Source organism: Athene noctua, chromosome 1 (assembly GCF_965140245.1).
Source record: "Athene noctua chromosome 1, bAthNoc1.hap1.1, whole genome shotgun sequence".
Lineage (NCBI taxonomy): Eukaryota > Metazoa > Chordata > Aves > Strigiformes > Strigidae > Athene > Athene noctua.
In genome coordinates, this window is record NC_134037.1 from 9,383,981 (window position 1) to 9,396,445 (window position 12,465).

General features: G+C 36.2%; 1 protein-coding gene across 1 annotated transcript in view; it reads left to right on the forward strand.

The window, feature by feature from the left end:
• The window catches only part of ITSN2 (intersectin 2), an 87,241-nt gene that overhangs the window by 53,678 nt on the left and 21,098 nt on the right, over window positions 1-12,465 (forward strand). Inside the window, exons 19-29 of the mRNA XM_074895539.1 lie at window positions 979-1,424; window positions 2,513-2,634; window positions 4,233-4,408; window positions 4,692-4,836; window positions 5,287-5,492; window positions 6,366-6,430; window positions 7,357-7,523; window positions 7,834-7,879; window positions 8,068-8,189; window positions 9,650-9,746; window positions 10,854-11,045. Coding sequence (XP_074751640.1) covers window positions 979-1,424; window positions 2,513-2,634; window positions 4,233-4,408; window positions 4,692-4,836; window positions 5,287-5,492; window positions 6,366-6,430; window positions 7,357-7,523; window positions 7,834-7,879; window positions 8,068-8,189; window positions 9,650-9,746; window positions 10,854-11,045 — 1,784 coding nt within the window. The remainder of the gene's footprint in view (window positions 1-978; window positions 1,425-2,512; window positions 2,635-4,232; window positions 4,409-4,691; window positions 4,837-5,286; window positions 5,493-6,365; window positions 6,431-7,356; window positions 7,524-7,833; window positions 7,880-8,067; window positions 8,190-9,649; window positions 9,747-10,853; window positions 11,046-12,465) is intronic.

A 12,465-nucleotide genomic window follows, 5' to 3' on the forward strand; every position in this document is an offset into this window, starting at 1 on the left:
TTTGTCTTTTTAATTGGAGAGAGCTTTTCTTTTTCAATGATTCATATTTGCTTTGACTTTTTAATGAAGCAGACCTAGTGACCTTGTCGCATGTGTCATTCATGGTCTTAACTCATGACAGCATTTTTCTGCAACAGTGTGATGGAGTTTCATAACATTTGTGACAGCTTCTTTAAAAGAACCGTATCCCACATGTATAATGACATCCCATTAATTTTTCTGTTGAACATGGCTGTCTGCTAGAGTAACAGCTCCTACTAGATCCTGTCATGTCCTTGAAAATACAGTAAAATGGCCATCAGATAAGTGGACATCCCACAGTCATTTGATGAAGCAGTCTCCAGTAGTCATGGCTTTTCCTCAGCAACCTCCTCAGAAGGTGGCCCAAAGGGTTAGGTCTGCTCTCTTCAGAAGAAAGATCTCAACAGCTAAAATACAGTGATTTTTAAGGGTGTTGAATTGGATAATAACTTCTTTGGAGAAGTGAGGCACAGGATAACATCTGAGTAATTTCAGAGAATACAGTTAGACTTCCAGATTCTGTCTGCTGAAGAGTGTGACAGTGGCAGGGATGAGCATATTGAATAGATTACAACTGTTTGGAAATTTTAGTTTCCAGTCATGAGATTTGGTGGACAGCTTAAAACCACCTTTGTTCAATTAACAGATGACTTCTTGATCATCAGGATGTAGGTGAGCAGAAGTGCTCGTAAAGGCACTACACACATAACCACATGGCAGTGTTTTTATACCAAGAATTTTAATCCATTTATTATTTATGTGTGAAATCTACTGGCGGTCATGTTAAGACAAAGCTTGGTCTTGCATGGAAGAACTTATTGCCCAGAAAGAAAATTAGTCAGTTGAGTCTCTGATGACTCAATTTTACTTAAAAGTGCAGTCGATTACTCTGTGAACACAATCTCATTTGTTTTTATCTGAATGTTCTCCCACTCCTCTCTCACTGTTTTCTTTCAGAAAAGCAAAACGAGAAAAGGAGAACCGATGGCAAGAAAATATCCGAAGGGAAGAGGAAGAGAAAAAGAAGCGATTGGAGGAAGAACGAATGCAGGAAAAAGTTCAGGAAAAGCTGAAAGCTGAAGAAGCGATTGCTCTGATGAGAGAAAGGGAAAATAAACAACAGCTTCATGCAGACGAGGAGAAAAATAGGCAAGCTACAGTCTTGAAGGAAGCAGAACAACAAAGGCAGAGGCAACTGGAAGAAGAGAAAAGAAGGCAAGAACAAATTGCAAAAGAAGCTGAGGAGAGGCGTAAGCAAAATGAAGAAATAAAGAAGATAAAAGAAGTGACCAACTCACAAGAGGTGGAGAAACACACTTCTAAACTAAACATAAATGAGAAGTTTGCAGATCTGTTGAAACCAACAGAGGGTAAAAGTCTTAAGCCACCCTGGAAAAAAGAAGGTAATCTCAGTCTGTTAGATTTTTACTCTATTGGCTCTGATTCTCCTGAGTGTTGTTTCATTCATTGTAAGTATTACTGCTAATGTGACACTATGGCAGGCTTATTGTCTAAAATATTACAAAAAACAACCATGTTCCATGTCTTCATTTAGGTATAAATCATCCTATTAACTTAGGTTACTTTTATCAGTTTTCAGCACCTATGACTCTGATGACAAATCTTCCAGTGATCATGGAGAACAAATCACAGATGCTGGAAACAGGAATATTTTGGTTTTTTCCTCAGGCCTGCACTTGCTGTCATTGAAGCAGAATGTTAATATAGAGGAGTTTGCTCAGTGATGAGTGGATGGACACATAACGCTCAGCAAAGTGATTTGTTAATGTTGAAATCTAGTTTATTTCTGCATTTCTCAATGCCTCTTAATGAAAAACAGAGAACCAAGGTCAACATAACTAGCTGTGGGACTTTGAAAAACAATGTTTTAACCGTATTTTTGCTAAGGCAGTTTTGATTAGTTCCATCCTTCATTAGTTCTTGTCAGTTTTTATTAGCTACTTTTATCACTGAGTTTGACAAGAACCAAATTAGAACAGTGCTGAAAGGTGTTTGCACACCTCAGCTATACCTTGTAAAACATTCGTTGTTAGCAACATCAGTTGAAGCTTGGAGAACACAGATGCAAAAAAAATAGAAATCATGATGTTTTAGGTTTACAAGTAAAATCTTCACACCTACTGCTGAACACTTACTGTTTTAGCAGTACTCTTTTCAACTTGGAAAACTGTAATTGTGTTAAACAAGACTATATTAAAACACTGGCTTAGCCAGAGCAGTTGGACATCGCAAGATGAGAATACAAAGATGTTATTTTTTGCTTCAGAAAACAATGCATTTTATTGCCCACATTATGGTTACTACGATTACCACGTTAAACTCTTGAATTGTATGCAATCTATCAGCTTGTTGTAGCTGGTGATCTCCTTTGGTAGTTCTCTTATAGTCATACCTGTTGCTTAGAATGGTGGGGCTCCACCTAAGTGCATATTTTTCAGCTAGTTTTTAACTAGTTTTCTTATCCTTTCAGGCAATGCAGTTACTATCTCAGAGTCTAGGAATTCGGTTGTCTTGGTAAATTATAGAGCTTTATATCCATTTGAAGCAAGGAATCATGATGAGATGAGCTTTAATACTGGAGATATAATCCAGGTAAGATTTGCCATTGACATTTAACTTGCAAAAAACCAACACTGCTTCCCCAGCCTTGATATACACCAAGGTCTTAAGTGTCTAAAGCATTATTTTGATATAGTTTAAGACTTACTCAAAATGTAAATTTGATTGTTTCTTTTGGTTTGATTTGTTTTTCTTTAGCAGGTGAAATTAGAATTAGTTTACCTAAAACCTGCCTCTGGATCTTACCCATTGTAGAGGTGTCGAGAATCTGTTTAGAAAAATGGTAGTGAACTCTAAACATTAAAGTTATGAAATTAGTTGATCAGGAATGATGTAGCTGCTGCAGTTTGTTCTGTGTGTATGGGTTGGCCTTTTAAGTGTCTACTTGAAATATGAGTGTAGAAAATAGAGACGTGAATAACAAAATTATTAATGCCATTTCAATTCAAATTAAACAAACTAGCTATTCAATGAGTAGATGTGAAAGGTTCTTCTGAATCTTAATACCATTTTCTTTGTAGCACTTTTCTGGATTCAGCTGAATATACTATCTATAATATTACAGCAGGACCATAAGATTGGAAATGTCTTCTTGCTTCTCAGTTGAAATCTGTGTTATTTCATGTAATTATATCACTTGTCAGCATACATGTTTTTGACACAATGTGCATTCAGGGGGACTTGTGAAAATTGACTTACAACTGTGGTAATACAATTAATATATATGTATCTAATACATAAGTACGTATTGTTCCTCCTCATTCAGACTCTAAGCAGTGCAGGTAGGTGATAAGGGAGAATTTACAAAACAATGTGACACAAAATATTAAAAATTAAGTATTAGGCTTCAGCTTAACAGTGTTAAATCATTTATTTGCATTTTCATACCAGTGAAGCATGGAAGAGGGGACAAGAGAAGTAGGTTTTGTTTTGTCTTCTCAGATATAATTAACTGTGTCATTTAACTAATGACTTATTCTATAAATAGGCTAACAGTCGCCACCACTGCTGCCTCTTCCTCTTATACCCCAAACCTCAAATAGGGTAACTAGCTAATGGTATTTGACAAGCTGCTGATTTTTAGCTAATTTTGACAAATTTGCTAATTTGCAGCATAATGGAGGCTCCAGTATTGCTATGAATGTTTAAGGATGCTCTTAATCATATAGTAAATAATGGGATTTTTGAACGTGTTTTGGATACAGTCGAATGACACAGTTAATTATATCTGTAAGCAGAGCTGCAGAAGGTGTTTTCATGCGGTTAGACTCTCCAGCTGCCGCCTCTTGGCTGTGCATTTGGCAAAATACAACACAATGCACTGTAACATTTGGCAAGCCGGAGTGGCTCCAGGTATCAGTGTGCATGTTGGGGAACCCTTTGAATGAATATAATGTCTTTGAGGCCTGTCTCTACCTGTGTCTAAAAGCAGTGCAATTGCATCACCCTGTTTCTTGAACAGGGCAGAATCAGCTCAGTTTTGAAAGGGAAGAGAATGAAAATGCTGATCCTTGTACGAGTGCTGCTCATGGTGTTCAATTCAGAGTGCTAGCAGGTGCTGATGCACTAGATACACTGTTTGTTTCACACTGATAATTTTGTTTTCTTTGTATTTATCCTCCTGTCCATAGGTTGATGAAAAAACTGTGGGAGAACCTGGTTGGCTTTATGGGAGTTTTCAAGGACATTTTGGTTGGTTTCCATGCAATTATGTAGAAAAAATAACAGAAGGAGAAAAATCTTTATCTCCTAAGAAGGCCTTACTTCCTCCTACAGTATCTTTATCTACTACCTCAGCTGCTTCAGAGTGAGTTTTTGTTATGTTTGTGCTAAAATTTCTTTTTCTAAATTTAGCTAATATGTAATGTGCTGTATAGTTTCATTTGGTGTTTGTTTTTAAAATATAAATGCAGAAAAGTTATTGAAGAACCTACCTTGAAAGTCTTAGCTTGGAAATTTTAAGTATTTGATAGTGTGCTTCACATTATATAGAGAATCTGTTTTACGTACATTAAAAATGGTTATTCTGCTGGAGGTACTTCTTCAATAAAAATTGTAATATGTTGAATATGCCTGCATTCAATTTGCAGACCACTTTCACCAAGTAAATCTGCAGAAGAATCTGATTACCAAAACATACCTTTTTCTAGCCTGAATGTTAATACAGCATGGCAACAGAAATCAGCTTTTACTCGCACTGTGTCCCCTGGATCTGTTTCGCCCATTCATGGACAGGTATGTTGTGTGAGAGTGGAGAACTTGCTGTATTTTAGATTCCTGTTAATGATACTGATTTAAAGAAAAACAAACCACAACTTTTCTAATACGGCGTGCACTGAACAAGCTAGAGGATAAAGAAGCTAGTCTGAATGTGCCACTGCTGTGTATTGACATAATTCCATATGTTTCCAGGGACCACTGAGCTTGAAGACTCATATGTTTCATAATTCTCAAATCATTTTCACTTGTAATTAGGCACACAAGATACTTCTAACAAATAAGAAACAGAATTGAGAGATTGTTCCTCAGTCAACAGCTTGTATACATCAGTGAAAAATACCACTTATTCAGCCATCACTTAGGAATGAAGTTGCTTATACTTCAATAAAAGATACATCAATGTTTGACACTTGCACCAGTTTGGGGTAGTGTGGACAATCAACATCTCCGCTTCTGTTTTAACAGGGGCAGCCTGTCGAGAACTTAAAAGCACAAGCACTTTGCTCTTGGACTGCAAAAAAAGATAACCACTTGAATTTTTCAAAAAATGATATCATTACAGTCCTGGAGCAGCAGGAAAACTGGTGGTTTGGAGAGGTACATGGAGGAAGGGGTTGGTTTCCAAAATCATATGTCAAGCTCTTACCAGGGAGTGAAATCAAGAAAGAGGAGTAAGTGCTACTTTTATTTTTGTTTTATTCAACGGTTTACAGAAATAGATGGTTCAGAGTGCAAAATTCTCTCAGCGCTTTAAAGTGCAGAATATAAATACTGTTTACAATTTACACCGTGCCATTTTAGGCTTTTATTATTTCATTCTGTCAAGCCAAGTAATGTTGGGTTCACTACTGTGTAAATAGACAGTCTTCCAGGGCTGAGTGTTGTGAAAAATCAGTGGTGTTTATTCATCAAGTGCCAGACTTTGTTCTGGTTCCTTATGAAGTCAGCTCTCTTGCAATCTGTCTCTGACGCTGCCAATTTCTAAGTGACCTACAAATAATTGTAAGCTTATAAGGCACATCTTGCAGAACTAATATATTTTTCTTTACTTGAAAAGATCATTATGCCTGTTCTAATGCTGCAAGGTAACTGTTCAGGTAATAATTCAAAGTCTAGTTACTGCTGGGATGGCCGCACCATTGCGTGTGAGTTGTTCTTTTCATGCATTATGACCAAATGTTCTTAGAAATTCTCTAGAATGAGAGAATTTAGACAAAATCTTTAATTTTTTCTACTTTTGGGTAGTATAATTTGTAAATATATCCTTTCATCTTTCATCACATTACGTTGTTTTGGGGGTTTTTTGGAAGTGGTGTGCTCTTGGATGGCATATCTTAATATCAGTATCTTAATCATATCTTAATATCAGTATCTTAAATATCAGTAATACTTGTGTGTGTTTGGCAGTCAGGGAAGTCTTTGTATTTAATTCAGAGGCAATGTCAACTTTGAGATAACTAAAGTGATCTTAGTCTCATCCTAATAAAGAGATTTGTTCTTGATGAGCCTTTTAGTTACTCTAAACTTTTTTTTTCTTTCTGCAGACCAGAAGCTATTTATGCAGCTGTAAACAAAAAGCCTAATACACAGTCTTATGCAGCAGGAGAGGGTAAGACAGCATGAAATATGCTACTTAATGATACAGTCTGTTTCTGCTTAATGGCATGTGAATAAGCTTAAATATGTGAAGAGTTTCTGAGCAGACCTTTTAATGCTTGTCCAAAAGGTAGAGTGCAAACGTTTTGAGCTACTGTTCTGAGAATTATAAACCAGGAACTTCAGTAAAGTTTATATCAAATTCAGGTTGAGCATAGGCCTGGGCTTTGGTTTTGTTTTTAAGACTTTTGCTCAAGCATTAATTTATTTCTGAAAACTTAAATATCTCATACCTGTAAGCCAAGTTCTCTTCCTGCTGTTCTCTACTATATTATGTTATACTGTAGAGACATGAGAAGGGATTTTTAGTCTCCTGAGTATGGATCCTCCTCTTTTAATCAGTAGGGAGTAAAGAAAATAAATATTATTGAAAAAAAAATTGTGGGAAGCACTCTCTAAGGCTTTTTAACCCAGTGTATCTCCTTGCTTCCCCAATTATATTCTAACTTTGCTTGTGTTTTTCATTTTTGCTGTGTTAGTCAGATATGAATGGTTTTAATCAGGTTTAAGTGTGGAATGTACATGCTTGCTGTGAAACAGAGCTAAGGTGGAGTACTTAATGCAAGAGATGAGTTTTCAAACTGTGGTCTACAGGCCTCTGCTGATCTGCAGGATGATCATAGGGTAGTAACTCTCACTGTGCCAAATTCATCTATCTGTTCAAAGTTGTGTACCCATAATTCAGAATTGTAAGCATGAAGTGAGATGTGATTACAATCAAGCAAGTAGGTAGGTTGATTCACAAACTTGTGAAGACATGATCCATGTTATGAACACACTGATGAACGCTGATATCGGATACCTTTTCTTGCATCTGATGTACTTCTGTCCTCTTACCTGAAACTGTTGTCTCCTTCTCTACATGTGCTTTTTGCACAGAGTATGTTGCGCTCTATTCATATTCAAGCTCTGAGCCTGGTGACTTGACTTTCACGGAAGGTGAGGAAATCCTAGTGACCCAGAAGGAAGGGGAATGGTGGACCGGGAGCATTGATGGCAGAACTGGAATCTTCCCCTCCAATTATGTCAGACCAAAGGATCAAGAAGTGAGTTCCTATGCTGAGAATTAACACACACTGCTTTCTCTCAATTTTATTGTATTATTGGTATTGTTATTTAGCTCTTAAATAGTGATTTTAAGCAGAGATTATTGTGCTAGACAGAAAAGAAAAGCCTAGGTAGCTTGAGTGCTAAATCACTGCTCTCGCCACTGTGTCACACTGTACAGGATGGTACTTTGTTCAATACAGGCTCAAAATTTAAATCTCCATGTCCTTTTCTGTCCACATGCTTAAAGTTGGTGTAAACTCTGCTGGTTTTATTGCACATTAAAAGATGATTGTTGTGTCTTTGTAGGCTTCTAGTAATGCTGGCAAAACTGGAACAATAAATAAGAAACCTGGTAAGTGTGTGATAACTTTTTAATGTTTAGGACTGTTTCTTAAATGACTGTAAGCATTTAAGTTCATAGCAGTGTTTTAATGGTGGCTAATGGGCTTAGCTGCAAGATACGTATCAGGATATTTCTGTGGATGTAGCTCTTACTGTAATGAGAAAATAACAAATGCAATTAATATATTATCTTTTCAGAAATTGCTCAGGTTACTACTGCCTATGCTGCATCGGGAACTGAACAGCTTAGTCTTGCTCCAGGACAGCTAATACTTATTTTGAAGAAAAATGCTAGTGGATGGTGGCAAGGAGAGTTGCAGGTAGTTATTGAAGGAGAAATAATTTTGACTTCATGAATGGCAAGGAGGTGATCTTGGGATTAATTCAAGAAAACAACTAGTATTCTAAAAGCTGTCTAGAAAGTTATTTTCATCTTGTATAAATCTATTTGGGAAAAAATGTTTTTAATTAAACCTGTGGTTTTGTGCTCTGGTTTGGTTTTTTTTTATCACAGAAAATAGTAAAACTGTCAATGAACATACACATAGGAGGGGGAAGAGGGATATTAACAGTTGATAAATTGGTTAGGATTTAATTGGCAAAACATTAAATTGTAAAATTATTCTAATGAAAAAACAGGATTTCTTGGAAGTTAGAGTTGGAAGCTAGCATTGGCATTCAGTTTTGAAGTAACATGCTTAAATTCAGGCTATTTACAATATTGGGACTGAACAACACAATAGAAAGTTCTGTCATCTTAGTATACTTAATTGTCCTTTCCAGAGGTATTCTACAACTGCACACACTCTGTTTTGTGTGAATACTCTTGTTAACACCTGTCTTCCCTCTCCAACAGTTTGAACAGGGCTGATCTAACTATTCAGCATCTGTTTTTAAAATCAGCCTGCTTTATAGATACAGAAGGAGAGATTGCAGTGACCAAATTCAGAAATTGGTGCAGTGAGTTTCTGTCAATTAAAAGCAGTGGAAAATTTATTCATAGCATGTAAAAAAAACCCCAAACCACAAAACAAAAAAAAAAAACAGAAAACAATAAATAGTTTGTATTTTAAGACAAATAGGCCCCATGCTGCTTCAGGAAGACCTTTCAAAGAATCAAATAAAAAAAAGGTGGGGGAAGGGAAACTGAGATATGTAATTGTCAATTTTTGCTAGTTTGAATTTCTGTTTTCATGTAATAGAGCTCACTCTGCAGTTACTGCTTTCTAAAATCTATGCTCACTTTTACATCCTGACTTTTTTGTGCACTCTGAAGTATATTTGTTTCTTCAGTGTGCAGAGATGATCTTTACATGTGGGACTAAAAAAACCAAAGACTAACAGATGAGAAAATTCTTTTCAAACCCTCACATGCTGTACTAGGTAGGAAGTGGTATCAAACACTGAGGTCAGAATATTCAAAAGTAGCTTATGGTAATTGTTACCTCTGTTCTGGGTATCTCATCAGAGATTGCTTATATGATGCATAAGTGGAATGTTTATTGAGTGAATTTTCAGCCCTGCAATTAAATTGCATACTGCAATAATTAGCCACACTTGAAAATTTTGTATTAATACATTTGCCAGAACATATTAGCGTGAAGCTTTATTTGAATTGGGTTGTTTTATCCTTTAGATAGATTTTTTTCCTTTTGAGATCTGTTTAGTATTTAGTTGGTGTTTTTGTTGGCAAAACCATGAGACACATTCATTGCATTTTTTGTAGTCTATAGACTATTTGGTTTCTTAATTATGTAGTAACTATTTTAAACATTTACAGGCAAGAGGAAAAAAACGGCAGAAAGGATGGTTCCCTGCCAGCCATGTGAAATTACTGGGTCCGAGCAGTGAAAGAACCACATCTGCTGCTCCCTCAGGTGAAAAAAAAAGACTTTATATTTTGTTCTGAGTATTTTATGTAACTGCTTCAATTGTTCACATAACTAGTGTAATACTGTGTTTGATGGCTGTATCTAATTGTGGTGTCATTGTGGAAGGTAAAGTCCTAGTCAGAATCTGCGTCCTTTGACAGCCTTCTCTATTCAGCTCTTATCTCTGTCCAAGAAAGGTAAAATCTTACAACTTCTTAATCAAAGCTGTTCTTCATAGGGTCCCTCCCTAGCGTATACTATCCTCTACATGCCTTACAACAGAAAGTCTCAGTCGTACAAAGATGTTTATATCCATAAATCTGTGAGGATCAGCAGTCCATATTCTATGGCAAGAGTTTTTTAATTTTGCTGAATGCACTGAAGAACCACACTCTTCTCATTTGGAAACTCCTTGTCTCCAAATACTAGCAAAAATCTTATAGAAAACTAGCAATCATTGACAGACACCTTGGAATTACATGCACTGCTCCTCATAAGGAGGGAAACTAAGCAGAGATTTTCACTAGATTTTTCCAATTGAATGGCTGAGTACAAATGAGATTATTTCACAGAAAAGGAGCTTTTTTGGTTCTGCATGCTTAAATTGTGCTGTTCTCCACAGCTATGATTTGCTTATACAACAGCTTCCTGGGTATTACTGGACAAACCTTCCCTTTGACTAAACTAGCAGCTCACAATTAGCTAATGCACATTTCTTCTTCCTTTGCCACATTTTTCTCACAAGTATCAGCTAAGATAATCAAACTCACTTTCTTTTCTGAGCCAGTAAGAGAGATGGAAGCATACTTGATTATATTTTAAAATGTTTAGAAGGTCTCTCGATGCTATACTAACTGAATCAATTCACTGTGTAAGTGCATAGATATATAAAGTGGAAATAAAGATTACTGCCTGGCTCAGTTTTTAAAAAAAAAAAAAAAAAGTAAAAGAAAAGGGAGGACAGTTCCACATCAAGATAAGATCATGTGGCATTTTTCTTATGTAACAGTGTATGTGAAATTGCTGTTTCTTTCCTGTGGTTATGTAAAACACTCAAAAACAATCTTAATACTTGTGTAACAGTGTTCTGCTATATTTGGTTTTGATTCACAGTGTGTCAAGTGATAGCGATGTATGATTATATGGCAAACAATGAAGATGAGCTCAGTTTTTCCAAAGGGCAGCTTATTAATGTACTGAGCAAAGATGATGCTGACTGGTGGCAAGGAGAAATCAGTGGTGTGACAGGTCTCTTCCCCTCAAACTACGTGAAGATGACCACGGATTCTGACCCAAGTCAGCAGTGTAAGCAACTTTTATTTTTTTAATTAATTTTGTTACTTGTATTTCAAAGGTGCATTGCTATTCTTCTGCTTTATGTTGAGTTTGGAGTTCCAGGCATCAGCTGAATTTATTGGCAGTTTAAATAACCTTTCTTTAAATATTTTACTATAGTACTGAGTACTTTAAATACTTTTCTGTTTAACCTACAAACAACCAGCACATTACCAACCAGTCAGTGTGTAACAGTCAGAGTGCTAGGGTGAGCTAAAATAGTAGATTTGGTAGATGTTCCCCTTCCATTAAAGGTGCTTTGATAACTGCCACTGACTGGAAGTCAGTGCAGGCATACTGTGCTCAATTATAGAACTTGCTCAGGTTTTATAAAATACATAAAAGTGTCTGCTGTAGTCATCTTTAACTGCCATTTAAACTACTGATCAGTTAAGTAAAAATAGCCATAAAAAGTATAGGGAAAAGATTCATTAGCAAGCGTTCTAACCTATGGTAAATATGTTTGTCCTGACTCCCAGCAATACAGCTTTCATCCAATTCTGAGAAACCAGATATATTTCAAAACACATGTTAAGCTGAATATTATCAGCAGGGGCTGAGAACTGAATGCTAGAATATATAACTATCCAACAGTCAAAATTTTCTCTGCCTTTTTTCATGTAAACATAGTAAAGGTTTCTGGTGTCCTCCCCACTTGCACTCCACCATTTTTGCTCCCTCAGCTTTTCATTCTGGGGCCCTGTGATTAAACCAACTTTTATATCAACCCATGCCATCAGTGAGCTTGGGAACATATCTTGATGTCAAAAGTTGCTCCTCTGACATAACAAGCCTTGTCCCTTCACTTAATGTTTTTTCCTGAGGCATCATTTGTAGTTTTCTCAGTATAAAGAAGTACATCCAGAAGTCTGGTTAACTCTTAATAGCCTATAGCTGGTGTGTACAACCAGTTTGCACCTAAGATTTGATCAACGTAGTTGTGTTCTCAATTCACAAACTCAATAATGAAGGTACAGCTTGGATTGGAAAATTAAAATATTTTTCCCTCAGTAGCTTGTTATGGTACTTAGGCAAAACAGTATGCATCTCTGCTCACATTTTGTAACACATTGATTTTATTTTTTTTAAATGCCTCTGGCTGGTGTGGCTGTGATGTCAAAAACTTCTGCATTTAGATTGAACTTAACATTCATTTGATTAGGCATATCCAAGTCATTAAAGTGATACTTTGAAAGTTTTTTTGTGGTTTATAAAATCTCAGTTTTGCGGCAGTAGTATAGACTAAATCCAGATGGGCTATAAAATTAAGATTCTGGCTGAGTATTAAAGCTTCCTGAATTTTCAAAAATTATAGAGATACTAGTTTATTACACCATGTGTTGCCATTTAAAGTTATGTGGCTGAATGTGGTAAGTGCAAGGTGATTATA